Source organism: Neomonachus schauinslandi, chromosome 6 (genome assembly GCF_002201575.2).
Source record: "Neomonachus schauinslandi chromosome 6, ASM220157v2, whole genome shotgun sequence".
Taxonomy (NCBI): Eukaryota; Metazoa; Chordata; class Mammalia; order Carnivora; family Phocidae; genus Neomonachus; species Neomonachus schauinslandi.
Genome location: NC_058408.1, coordinates 85306839 through 85321165, shown reverse-complemented (window position 1 = coordinate 85321165; position 14327 = coordinate 85306839). Strand labels below are relative to the sequence as shown.

The window sequence follows — 14327 nt, the reverse complement described above, 5'->3', positions numbered from 1 at the left end:
GTGTTTTGATGGATTCTCTGGGGAAAACATTAATGGGAGGAAGAAGAGCAGTGGCAGGGCTGGAGAGAGGGTGGGTTGAGAAAGAGGTGGTAAAATGAAGAGTTGGTCAGTTGTTTCTTTGGCGGGGGAGGGGCAGAGAAAGGGAAAGAATCTTCAGCAGGCTCTGCGCTGAGAACATGACTGCTCACAACCCTGAGATCATGACCCAAGCTGGAAATCAAGTCAGTCGCTTAACCGAATGAACCACCCGGGGGCCCCTTGAGTTGGTCAGTTTTAAGGGATGATGACATGTTAGGAGGCAAGAAAAGGGAAGTTAATTTTAAATTTAGAATTATATAGCCTTCACTTCATGTTAAAGCTTTTGAGAAAACTTGCACCAAAAGAATTCTGCTACCCCCAACTCTGAGTCACTTACATCAGAGAAATTGTTTTCTGGTTTGTTGGTTTAGTTTTTACCATTAAAGTCCACGCCCTGCCCTAGTAACAGCTGGTGTATCTGGGTCAACCTTTAAATGCTATCACCCTTCATTCTGGAGAGATGGGGTGGGGGAGAAGGGTAGTAAACTTTATAAAAACTCAAGTCAGGGCTATCCACTATCACCTAATTTTAAATTGGGAAAGTTCTGTCTTGCTTTTTAGACTACATAAATGTGTATCTAAAGTGGAAAATACGACAAAACACTCATATTGTCCCATGTCCTAAAGCACTGAGCTTGTTTTTTTCAAAGCTTACAGGATTTTTTTTTTTAAACATTTTATTTACTTGACAGTGAGTGAGTGAGCACAAGCAGGGTGAGTGGCAGACAGAGGGAGAGGGAGAAGCAGGCTCCCCGCTGAGCAGGGAGCTGGATGCGGGGCTCGATCCCAGGACCCTGTGATCGTGACCTGAGCCGAAGGCAGACGCTGAGCCGACTGAGCCACCCAGGGGCCCCTACAGGATTTATTTTTTATTATTATGTTCAGTTAGCCAACATACAGTCCATCATTAGTTTTTGATGTAGTGTTCAACGATTCATTAGTTGCATGTTAACAGCCAGTGCTACCGGATTTTGTTTTTAAAGATTTATTTGAGAGAGCAAGAGAGCACGAGTGGGATGGGCAGAGGGAGAGAGAATCTCAAGCAGACTGTGCTGAGCGCGGAGCCCAACACAGGGCACGACCCTGAGATTATGACCTGAGCAGAAACCAAGTGTCACACTGGGCCATCCAGGCACCCCGCAAAGCTTACAGGATTTTTAAGTAAATTTCACTGTCAAAGTGAAACAGCTAACTGTATCTTCATGCAAATTTAGTGCCTCCCTGGGATCCTGCACCTGGCTACATGCAGGACCTCTCATCAGGCTGCTCGGAACAAAGGTGAGCTCTTCGTAGTTTGTTCATTCTTACTGAGGGCCACTGGTTTCCTGTTACCCTGTGTCTCGCTTTTTTAGCAATTTGTTGTAGTTGTTGACTAGCAGCATATGCACCACTGAAGTGAAACTCTAATATGACAATTATTATTACAGATTAAATTGCCTTGGGAGTTAAAAGGACGCCATGTGGAGATTTAGCGCTGGGGTTTCTTGTTTTTTCTAACATTCCACCAGAAGGTTATAGGATACATACTTCATCATCACATATCTTTTGAAATGAAAAGACTGGTCTTGGGTGAATCTGGAGCCAGATCATGATTAATTATTAATTACAATGTTGTGCACTGTAATACAGAAACAAGCGGCTGTTGGCTCCCTTCCCTACTGGAGCCAAACTTGCCAAAAGATTTACCCTCTTGTTTACCGAACACCAGGGGGCGCTCTTGGTAAGTTAAACTTCTCGGGAGGAAAAAAACGAAGCCGAGCCCAAACCAAATGGACGAGAAACTTGCCAACAACTGGAACAATAATTGCCAGTTCTGATTCGTAGAACGGAAAGGATAGGTTATGATCTCAAGTCCTGCGCGAAGAGACACAGCAGGCCAAGAATGTGGCTTGTTCAAACAAACAAGGACTGATGTACAGGGCACCCTAACCTCCCTAGCCTTGTTTTCATTTCACCTCTCACTCAACACGCTGACTTCACAGTTGTCTGCAAGAAAGCAAGCCAGTAACCCACACATAGGGCAAAACCGGGCAGTTCATAACAGGAAGCCTTCCAGACAAGGCAACACCTATACTTTCCTACTATTTCTGAAATTATAGTGCTCTTCCTTTGAGTATGTCTGAGACAACGCACTTCGCTCTCATTCGCCTACATTAGTCTGAAGGCTTCCTAGGACACAAATACTGTCCCTTGCCCCTACATCAGAATTTGTCTAACAGAACAAAGAGGAGCCTCTTAGATTCTTGGTGTTAAGTGAATGAAATGGCTAGGCATTTTCAAGTTCTATTTTTATGTGCTTTCTCAATAATAACCCCGTAAATGCCGACTCTTCATCTTTTTTTTAAAGATTTTATTTATTTGAGAGAGAGAGAGCAGGAGAGGGGGGAGGGTCAGAGGGAGAAGCAGACTCCCTGCCGAGCAGGGAGCCCGATGCGGGACTCGACCCTGGGACTCGATCTGGGACTCCAGGATCATGACCTGAGCCGAAGGCAGTCGCTTAACCAACTGAGCCACCCAGGCGCCCCCTTCTCCGTACTTCTCTGAAGAATCCAAGGTTGTGTATTTTCAAGCTAGAACACTCTTAAGACCCAAATCATTCCAGGTTATAAGCATTCCTTGCAAACTAAATATATGAAAATCTGCATCTATATGAAAGAAACGGGAGGGTATTTATATTTTTTTACATTAGATTCCTCACAGGGTTCTTTTATGCATTTGTATACATTTAAAATAATTCAATAGAGGGGCACCTGACCGGCTGACAGAGGGAGAGAGGAAGGAGAAGCAGGCTTCCCACTGAGCAGGGAGCCTGACATGGGACTCAATCCCAGGACCCTGGGATCATGACCTGAGCCAAAGGCAGACGCTTAACCGACTGAGCCACCCAGGCGCCCCAGTAATGCATTTATGAAGATGGACCCACCCACACTTGTTCAGTTCCACTCTTAACACCAGATATTCAATAGCCACCTCCACAGGATCCACAAGGGGAGGTTGGAGTCCATCTTCTTAGCATGTCTGTCAGTCCTCCATGTTGTGTACTGGCCGACTGTCCATGCTCATTTCACCATGTGAGCACCCCTCAACGCATACACACTTGTGTGTACCCACTCTACTTTCTCTTTTAACTTTGGTTATGGACTCTTGGCTGCTTTTCTACTTTTTTCCAATGCCCTTCACTGTATTTTCAGTCGAAATCTATTCTTCCTTGGCCACCCTGTAATTTAATCTTGAGATAATTTTGTCTTTTTAGATTTTTTACAGCTTGCTGAAGGTTTTCTTTTTGTTTCATTTTTGTTCTGACATTTGGAAAGGTTTCTTAAAGATTTTATTTGAAAGAGAGAGGGAGTGTGGGCGTGTGCACATGCAGCAGGGGGAGGGCAGAGGGAGAAGCAGACTCCCCACTGAGCAGGGAGCCCGCGGGGCTTGATCCCAGGACCCTGGGATCATGACCTGAGCCAAAGGCAGACGCTTAACCAACTGAGCCACCCAGGTGTCCCTGATATTTTGAGTTTTTAAGTTCCAGTGTTAAGTTTAATTTCTGCAAAGTCCTGTTTAAGGATATTTGATTCAGGGTAGTTCTTGTGCAGTTCTCTTCTGCCTTATCGTTGAGGGGAGACTTTTCATCAGCTGTAAACGATTCTCATTTTGTTTTCTAATGGCAGTGTTTATAGATGTTGTCTTCCTTTTTCTGCTCATTTTGAAAGGCATTCTTTTCTTGACTTGCAGAAACAGTTGGTTCTATCCAGGCAGAGAGGAGGGGTTTGCGTGGCTTACTGGAGTTGATTCACTAGTGTTCTGTTGGTACAGGGAAATGCAGTATTCCCCCAAGAGAACACTTTCATTCTGAGCTGGGAGGGGTTGTTCTCTTCTGATTCTGTGATATTTTCCATCCCTGTGAGACCCTTGCTTCCTTCTTGCACTTTACCATCAAGTCTCCAGGAGACCTCTACCCCTTCTCCCAGAAACGGTACCTTCCCCAAACAGCCACCTTCAATCTCGTGAACTTTCAAACTTCTTCCTCGATGACCCAGTGGTCAGTGCTCTGCTGAACCAGGGTCAGATTTATCAAAACAGATCTTCCTCGACTTACAACTGAATGAACCCATGGTAAGGTGAAGATGCCCTTAATACACTAACCTACTGAACATCACAGCTCAGCCCAGCTGACCTTGAGCGTGCTCAGAACACGGAGGTTGGCCTACAGTTGGGCAAAGTCATCTAACACATAGCCTGTTTAATAATAAAGTGATGCCACAGCTCATGTAATCGCCTGGATACTGCACTGGAAGTGAAAAGCAAGAGTGGCGGTTGGGGCACAGAACGGTGGGAAGTGGGTCGGTTGCTGACCCTCGTGGTCACGTGCCTGCCTCGGAGCTGAGGCCACTGCCGTCACCCAGCATCACAAGCGAGTATGTACCACGTGATCCGTGGCCTGGTAAAAGATCCGAACTCAAAATTCCAAGTACAGTTTCTACTGAGTGCGTACTGCTTTTGCACCATTGTAAAGTTGAAAAATCGTTGAGTCAGCCATCATCAGTCGGAGACTGTATTTCCATCACTTGTGGTGGGGTCCCTGCCTCCCCCCACCCGCCCCCCCGCTGTGTACTGCCACCACCAGGCCCCCGTTTCCCTGGTCCCTTTATCTTATAGCTTCCACCTGACTCTGCCTTCACGTTGGGTCCTGATGCTGGCCTCGGAGGCTTAGTTCTCTGCTTTCCTGCAGGTTGAACTTCTGTGTCTCACGGTTATGCTTCGGGCATGCGTTCTAGGTGACTTACTCGGTTCTCCTTATCTGCATGTGTTGGGAAGATTATGAAAGAGATTCAGATTTAGGCGGCTGCCGGTATTTCTTGGAAAACCAGAAGCTCAAGTACCTCCCCTTAGACACGAACACCCAGCAAGAATAACCAGACGTGTGAGCAAAACCTCTAATATGAAAGAGAAAAATTAAAATGAACACAAAGCAAGGTTAAATACTGTATCTATTAAGCAGAACTGGTTCTTATATACTTAAAAAAAAAAAAATTTAGAACAAAAGAGAGCTCCTGAAAATTAAAACCTGATAATAGACATGAAACCCTCGCTGGCAAAACTGGAAAAGAGACATAAAAAAACATAAAGGACAAAGACACACAGTAACTAAGAGCAAGAGGCACAACCCAGTAGATGCAGTGTCTGGACCATGGGAGGTCCAGAAAGAGCAAGAGAATGGAGGGGGGACATAATTAATGTAATCGTTTAAGAAAATGTCCCCACACGTAGGGCATGAATTTACAGACCACATGCCTACCACACTAAAGAACACTGGAAAACTACAGAGCTCCAGGGACAGACAGTAACTCCACGAGCTTCCACAGAGAAAAAGCAGGCTCCATCTAAAGAGTCAGGCATAGGAATGGCTTTAGATTTCTTCCCCTGAGCACAAATTTTAACTCTTAAGTGACTCTTCAGGTTTAGTTGCCTGATTAGTTCTCAGTAACATAATCACATTGCCACACGTTGGACTTCCCGGGTGAAAGCTTATTTGCTAACCGGCTCCCCACATGAAAGATAAGAATGTAGGGCCCTGTCCAGCCCCCCAGCCCGTCCCCACCCCCCCAAGTGGACAGCACACTTCCCATCCCCCATCTTCCTCATGTAATTCCACTGTAACTTAGATCAGGTTGATAGTTCAGACTACTGGTGGTATTCAGAGCTGGGACGCAGAGTAAATTGTGATGACTTTTCATCCACAATTTGCTTGTATCCTCATGTCCTGATTTTCCTACTTTTCCTGTGGCTTCTAGCCCTTAGCAGTCTGGAGCAGTTGTCTCCCTGCCTGCCTGCTAGGCAGCCGTCTTCCTGAGGTCTCCTTTCCCCATTGTTCTGGAGACCCCCTCCACCACTCTGCTGGGTCTCCTGTTTCCTGGATCCCTTATCTTCCCCTTTCTCGGCTGACTTCCTCAATCTGGGGTAGCATGTCCTTCACATGCCTTCCTGCGAAAGGGTATGTGGGTGGTAAATTTTTCAAGACCTGTGTCTTTGTTTTACCCTCACACTCCATTAGTAACTTGCCCGAGCTTAGCACTCTCGTTTGGAAAGCATTTTCCTTCAGCATTTTGAAGGCACTGCACCTCACTGGCTCTAGGTAGGCCCTTCATGTCATTTGTCCAATGGTTTATCCTTGGGCACTTGCCGTATTTCAGGTGAAATTTACTTGCTGGTGATAAGGAAAAGAATCTGCATTAAAACCAACAGCAGAGTGGGGGGAATGGATTCCTGACCTTGGATGTCCAAAGAACGATCCTGAAGCGGTAGAGTCTGGGCATCTCCTCCTGAGTGTTTGTACGTGAACTGAAAACCTCCAGTACACGAGGACGTGATTAACCATACGGTGTAAATATTTACCACGGCGGTCTATGGCCACCACAGAGTCCTCACGCTTGGGCCATGCGCACCTCGGAAATAATCTGTACTTCATTTAGGTCTCACACGGCTCGGTAGGTGTTTGTTTTCAGATGAGAAAGGCTCCAATGGTCACATAATTAAGTGACTGGGCCAGAACTAAACAGAGATTTGTCAGTCCTGTGCTCTTTTTACAACACGACCTAATTTAATTAGTCTTCATCTCCGACTCATTTGCCCTCTCCTTTAATCCACCCCGCTATATTTCAGTACATTTTCCCAAATGCCCCACGACAGGCTAGAACATAACAAAACCACCACACTAAAGTTCTTTAGCTAAGAGATAAATGAACATGTACACTGATCTCACATTACAAGAGCGCTTATATTTTAGTCTCTGACCATAACCACACGAATTAAACTTTTGTGCATACACACACAGGACACCTGTGACAATTACAGATCTATGCCTAATGCCCCTTCCTGTTTGCTGCAGAGGGGTGACACAGATATACTCAACAGCACTGGTGTTAGAGTAATTTTTAAAAATTCTATTGAAAGGGCAAGAATCCAAATGTTGAGAATCTAAACAAAGAGCTCATGGATCCCGTGAACAGGCCAATTACCCCTGGGATGTTTCTAAAATTGTTAGACTCCTATGGTGACTGTTCTCTCTCTCTCCCTTGTTATCATTTATAAAAAGCAATACCAAATGTTCTGGACTAAGCCAGAGATGTGTGATAGAAAAGCACTTTATCTGATGGAAGGGCCCATTAAGAAAGTCAGTGTATGATAAAGGATTTAAAAAAAAAAAAAAAAGACAGCTGGAAATAACAACCATAAGTTTTTCAAGATCATTTATACATCTTTTTAATTAGATTAGCTTTACAAGCAACTTGAGAGCTCTTTCATAATGAAACACTGCTTTTCAAATTACATGACTTTACCGTCTGTGTATGAATCCTGAAATTCTTTGCCTGCTGTTGATAAAGGTCTGTGTTTTACAGCTGGTTAATGTGTTGAATGAAAAACAGCATTAGAAGCTTTATCTTTAACCAGGATTAAACACATATAGGCCACGAGTAGTTTTAAATTTTGTTTTATATAGAGTCCTGCTTGGTGACAAGTTAACAGTCCCACTAACATGAAACGAACAGATTTTAAATGGATACTAAAGAAATGGCTATCCTGGATTTCCTGATCCTTTCACAATCATCTCCAAGAAATCGGTTACAATTTTCTGAAAGATACAAATTTTAAGACCTGCCTGGAAAGCACACGCACAGACAGTAGAATCTGACACTTTGCACAACTGCAGAGATACACATGTGAATGACACAGGGGTTCCCAGAAGGAAAGGCTGTTGCAGTCCCACCTTGGCAACCACACGAACCGCACCCCCCCCAACAGAACACAATTTCTACTAGACCTAAAAACGACAGCGCTTTTGAGTGGAGGCCCAGCGCAGCACGCCGCACCGCAGACCAGAGGGCAGAGACACCTTGCATCCCCAGGTCCGGCCGGCAGAGGCACTGACTAGAGAGAGGTTTACATTGCATTGTATGGAACACAGAAGAGGAAGGAGAACAAAACCGAGCACGGGCAGGAAAGACAACAATAAACTCGAATTTTCTCCCGCAAGTTCTCCTAAGTGAGTTCACGATACTGAATCTTTCATCCCGCCCTAAGTCCACGCTGTCGGTTTCACTAAACAATTTTTTTTTCATGTTTTACATGAACAATAGCAATCTTTTAATAAAAATTACTGAGCTTTCCATAGAAAAGGTCTCTAATTGAATACAAACTATACAGATGCTAAAACTGTCATGAGTTGAAATATACAGAAGTATTTCTGTACACACATTTTGGCAAAGATCAAGGACAGAGACAGAAAACTGAAGTGGGCAAGGTCTAGACCCATAATTCATGCTAAACATGGATACCACCCTTTGGGCTCTGCTAGAGATCAGCCCAGGAAAACAAAGTCCTAGACATCCTTCCCAGTTCATACATCAAAAAACAGAAGTCTGGGAGGCCTTGTGTGATAGTGTAACAGTCCCTCTTTTTTCTGAAAAGTAAAAGAAAAGTCACAAAACAGAATAGAATAATAAAGCTACCTGGTTTTCCACTTCTTTTGTATTTTTAAGCTAAACATCCAGCTTTCAGTACTGACAAAGAGGCGAGCATCGCGCCTGAGGAATGCCTGCCCTGGCTCGGCTCCGAGGATTCGCTAACATTCGGTCTATACTAACGCGGCTCAGCCCCAGCGCTCAGTCTCCCCCTGAAGCTAGCCAACAGAAGCCAGGTTCTCCACTGCAGACCACGTGCGTCACAGGAGTAGGAAGAAAACGTAACAGCAAAATTGGAAGTACGATCAACTTGACAGGAAGCAAAAGGAAAAGTCTTATAGGAAGGGGACGTCGTCACCTTCTACATCTACAGGATATACCTGAAAGCATGAGAGAGCCCTTTGTCTTGGGAACTTGATGCTGAGGACAAACTCAAGTTCATTTAGTGCCAGTCACTTTAGTCTTTTAAAAATACTAACTTAAAAGAATAAAACCTGGGTATTTTTTTCTTATAAAACATGAACCAAAAGTTACTGGTAGTAAACGGTGATGGTTTTACTGTTAATGTTTTGTTATGAACAATGTCAAAAACACGACAGCAGCAATCTTTAAGAGCTCAAATTAGTGTAAAAGACAGGACTACAAAACAATCTGAGTTTTTAAGTTGGCGATTAAAGTGCTCCTTTTCTTATGGTAAGTAAAAAGGAAATGAAAGTAATCATCAGTCACTGGCAACAATCATGATAAGAGGTCTTTTTTAGGGCAAAATTTAATAGTACGAAGAAGTTTACAAAAATAGATTGATGCTATTTGGGGGAGTAATACTGTAATTTTTTGTCAATTCAGTTTTGATGTATTGTACCTGATCATACAAAAATTACTTCGAATTCAAACTTACTATATAAAAAAGGGAGAGATGAAATGAACTCATCTAGATGACAGATCTGGCAAAATATAAGAATGAAAAACTTCTACCTAGGGCACTTATTTCACGTCCAGATGTCAACCCCATTTTCTGCTGGTAGCTTATATTCTTCCCATGAGCAATCACAGGTTTGGAGTCAATCATGCAGTACAAAGTCACACAGTCAAAATCTTCTTTCTGATGCAACATGACAAAGTTGTTTGTTTCCTTATAAAAATGCCAACTGGTTGTCTATTTTTCTTTATCCCATTTATTCGTATTCACAAGTTAACAAAGAGCTTGCAATTATTGTAGGTGAAGTGGGGTATTGCTGGATCAAAGGCTCTATAAGACGTCTTTACTGATGGAATCAGAAGGCTTATTGAGTTCAACCCTCACACCTTTTTCACCTGCAAGGGGAAAAAAAAAAAAAAATTCATTCATTCATTAAGCACCAGAGAGCATCTGTTATTCTGATACTGCTTCCCACTGAGCTCCTAACAGTGTGCACAATGCCTCAGCTTTGCAAACACACATCATCTGAAAACTACTGTACTCGCTACCCCACAGCACTGTTATAATGAACGCGTTACTCTGAACTGGTAAACCTTTAAAGGGAAAAGCCATTCTCTACAGAGATAATTTTACCTCCTTTTACTTGAAAAGCAATTTGAATTGCTATAAAATAGCAGTGTGTTCAGCGTCACTGAAAGCACCCCACTAGGGTTCTGCCACAAATAATAACTTTAAAAATACATAGAAAAAGCAATGCACATCCAATTTTGTAATTTTAAAAAAGGCTGATGTGGGATTATCAATGGCTCATGAAAATACAGCGAATCAGTCATGTGAGCACTGAGCAGACTTTTGGAGCTGTAAGGTAGGGTTAAAGAAAAGAGGGAAGTGGTCCATCCGATGGAAAACTAAGACCCCCTACTCTCAGGAGGCAGTTCGGGGTGGGAATTGGGGATGGGTGGGGCTGGCATCCTGAAGGATCTTCAGATTCGGTTCAAGTGTGTTGATTTATGGACACCACTGGCTGGCAGGGACGGGCTCGACACGCCTGTTTGACTTTTGGTTTCGGCATTTCAATTCATCTCCTTTGTATTCATTTTCTTCATGTCCACATTCAACGTGGAAGACCCGGATATTCCTTAGAGCATGTACATTTAAAAAGGGAAGGGTATTTATTGACTTCCTTCTAACAGGAGAATTAGAGGAAGCCAGATGGCAGTTAAGTTGGGCAAGTTGGGCAGCCGGTGACTGGAAAGGGTAATCACAGAAAAACTCAGCTTGTATTTGAATCATTTGCTCAGGTTTCTTGCCTCAAACTTTCCTCATCTTTGGACAATGTTGTTCGTTAAAGAGAACAATGAAGATGACTTGAGAGAAGTCCTCTTTTACATAAGGGAATTAAGGAATCTGACAAAAACAAGGAGCAAGTCTTTGTGGAGTTAATAAAGACCGTGTTTGCGCTCATGGCCAGCACTGCGGGACTGCGGGGCACCTGCCTTGCGGGATACCCTGGCCCCAAATAACGTTTACCTGTTAGATATTTTACTTTAGCTCGTGCTCTCTCATCTGCATCAAAATACCAAACAGTTATTGCGTACCTAAAAGAAAATTTAGAATAGGGTAAGAATGATCACACTGGGGAAAAAATAGTGGTATGCTCTTGCAATGGTCTATTAAAACGTGTAATGCCAAACAATGCCTCGACTGGATGTGTCAGAGGATAACTGAGCGCAGTAACAACCCACCTCTCCAGGAACCTCGACGCTCAAGAGTGCAGCAGAGAACCAGGAATAGCCAAAATAGATGTTGCAAAGTTGAGGAGTTTTTAGGGTTTTCTTAATACCTACTTAACTGGCTTGCTTATCTGTTTTGCGACCCCACAGCAGATCAGAAACAGACAGGAACAAAGGAAAAGAACGGCCCTGGCAGAAAAAGCACAGTATCACTAGCACAAGTTCTCAAAGAAGAGAAGAGAAGCAGAAGAGGACCCGAGGCCGGGGCCCTGTGGCGAACGGGAGGGCTCACAGTTCCAACAGCTTCTGAGGACATCACTGTAGGACAGCAAAGACCAACAGTGGAGGTTTGTAATTTTATAACCTGGTGTCATCAAGAAAGAGTTAAATTATGCTTAGAGTTTTGGGGATTTTTATCAAAATAATTACACTGTGTTTGACATTTAAAGTTTATTTAGCTAAACTTTATTCCTCTGAAAATTTCACTTATTTGGAACAGTTCATTCCACAAATAAAGGAAGACTCTCTGCTTTATTAAATACTACAAAGCACACAGTTACAATCCTGGTCCCAATAATGGGGGAAGTGTACATACACCATAGGAAGTAAAAACACACTATACATGGGAATTCCTTAGTAGAACACAACAGTTAGTTAAAGTATCTTGCAGATTCTGGCCAGTGTTCCCTGGGGCCGGGGCGGAGGGGTGGGCAACACTGGTCGAATGAAGAGCCCTACAATGTGACAGACCTGAATCAGGAAGGAATCAAAGGCAGAGGAGAGTTAGAGCCTGGAAGTCTGGACAAATGGGGAAAGTGAGGCCCACAGATCACTCAGCTGCTGAGTGATGACACTGAGGTCAAAGTCGGGCCTCCTGACTTCCAGATTCTGCTCCTTCCATGTAGCCTCTTCTATTTTCCCAGGTGGCCTTGGGAATGGGAAAGGGGCACAGAGAGAGAATTTTCTCTCTTTTGCCCATGCCCCAAACTTTCAGTTACTTAGTAATTAAAGTCTTGAACTTGAACAACCTTGACCTTTCTCCCAGAGCTTCCCTAACACTGTCATAACTCCCTGCTTCTGGTCATTCTGGGCCCGGCTGAGCTCCCCTCTTCACTGTGAAACCTGGCCCATCTATTCCATCTGTTCCAATTAACACCATTTTCTCCCTCCTCTGAGTCTTGTAGTTTCTATCCTCCACAGTTGTCTGGCATTTACTACCTAAAAATGTTCATTATTTATTTATTTAGAAATGATACAAGCAGACCATACTCAAGATTCCATAAAAGGGAGGGTCTATGAAGCAGGTTCTAGGTCAAAAAGGGTTTTAAAGAAACAGCAGGGGCAGAGATGGGCACTGGGATGCCGGGAAGAGAGATGGGGGATTTAGGATGGCACACCGTGTGATGGGACAGGATCCCCCCCTGGTTTCCATTCATGGCTTCTTTGGATCTCTAGCCACAAACTACTCAGCTTCCTGCCCACTATGTGAATTAGGGTTAAAGGCAACATAGCTCAGGAAGAAGCAAGTTATAAAGGAGTGCCTGGCTGGCTTAGTTGGTAGAGCATGTGACTCTTCATCTTGGGGGTCACGAGTTTGAGCCCCATGTTGGGTGGAAGGAAGGAAGAAAAAAAGAAAGAAAGGAAAGGAAAGGAAGAAAATAAGGAAAAGAACAGAACCAAGAAAAAAGAGAGGTGACAATAAAGTCTTTGGAATTCGAACCTCCCTGGGGCTGGCCCGTGCCTCATACCACCAGGAAAAGCCAGCTCTTCTCCTGGGCTGACTATGGCTAAGCCTCTTCTCACCAGACCTAACAACTGCAGGCCCATAACTCACTAGCACAAGATTCAAAGTCCCTTCTATAATGAAAAATAGGTATTTACAAAGTAGTGCAATTTTTCTACAAATATTTATAACAATGTCTGCAACATCTTCTAGTTTAAGAGTCTTAACATTTCAATGTAGAAAGCGTCAAAAAGTATAATAAGGCTCCTAGATGCTTATTATTAAAGCTAACGCATTATTTTTCTAACATTAACTCCCCCACGTGGCAACCTTTCTTTTTCCCTCTTCATTTCTACTCTCCAGGTGCCTTGTTTTTCTGCTTTGTTTAATTTTCCTACATTATCCCTTTCATTTTCTCCCCTCACTGCCTTTGAAAAGCTGTCCTTTCCTTTCTCTGTTGAATCTTTCTGTCCCCCAAGTGAATCCACTCACAGAATCAGAACGGATTATAGTCAGAGACGCACAAAATAATGAGACAGGCTGGAGGAAGGAGAGGACCTGTACTTCCATTTCTTACCCCAAATGGAAGTGGTTATGCAAAGTCACAAACTTTTAGCGCTAACTGGGAATAAATCATAAATAAAATTATTCAAATTAAAATAGTTGTGACTGAAGCGTTATGATAAAGGTAACAAAAGAACAGGAAGATACTCACTAGAAAACTCTCAAGTATATCCTACCTATCCCCCTCCTCTCCTACCATAGTCTTTACCAATTTTTTCTTAAAAGGAATACTACACCTTGTAGAATATGCTGGTTGTACTTCATGAGGGTTGCGACGGTCAGACCAGAAAAACAGCAGTCTATCAAATTTGGGTTCAATGTCAGCAAACTGGGCTTTGCCTTCTGGAAAAATTCGAAGTATACCTCCACTTACCTATGGAAAAGAGCCAAATATGTGAGTATGAGAGCAAGAACGCTACAAAATGAAATTTAGGGAGGAAAAAAAGACCATTTCAGAATCAAAATTCTCAGTTGGATTATTCACAAATGTATCTCAAATAACAAGGTATGAAGAGGAGTTGAGATTCCAAGCACATGCACTGATACAAGGAAAAATTCATTTCTTGTTTTAGGGATTTCTGTAACTACTGATGAAACAGAAGTATTATCTGAATTCAAAAGGCTTAAAATGACACTTAGAACCAAGTTGTAAAAACTAGTACATGTTTCTTATGTAGGGATACTTATGATGTGCTTAATTAGCCTATTCTTTAAAAATGTGTCCGTTTCAAATCATCTTGACTAAATTACTCTAAATGGTGATGTCAAATAAACGGTTTATTGTATTTAAGGTTCAACAGTAATTAATAAGACAGTCACAAGTTTAATGCCTCTTACTTAAAGAATTCAACTAG

General features: G+C 43.0%; 1 protein-coding gene across 1 annotated transcript in view; it reads right to left on the bottom strand.

The window, feature by feature from the left end:
* Nucleotides 1-7307: 7307 nt before the first annotated feature.
* Nucleotides 7308-14327, bottom strand: part of EGLN1 (egl-9 family hypoxia inducible factor 1) — a gene marked incomplete at its 5' end in the record, with an annotated part of 59096 nt that continues 52076 nt past the window's right edge. The window contains 3 exons of the mRNA XM_021696149.2: nucleotides 7308-9848; nucleotides 10984-11051; nucleotides 13710-13846. Coding sequence (XP_021551824.2) covers nucleotides 9784-9848; nucleotides 10984-11051; nucleotides 13710-13846 — 270 coding nt within the window. The remainder of the gene's footprint in view (nucleotides 9849-10983; nucleotides 11052-13709; nucleotides 13847-14327) is intronic.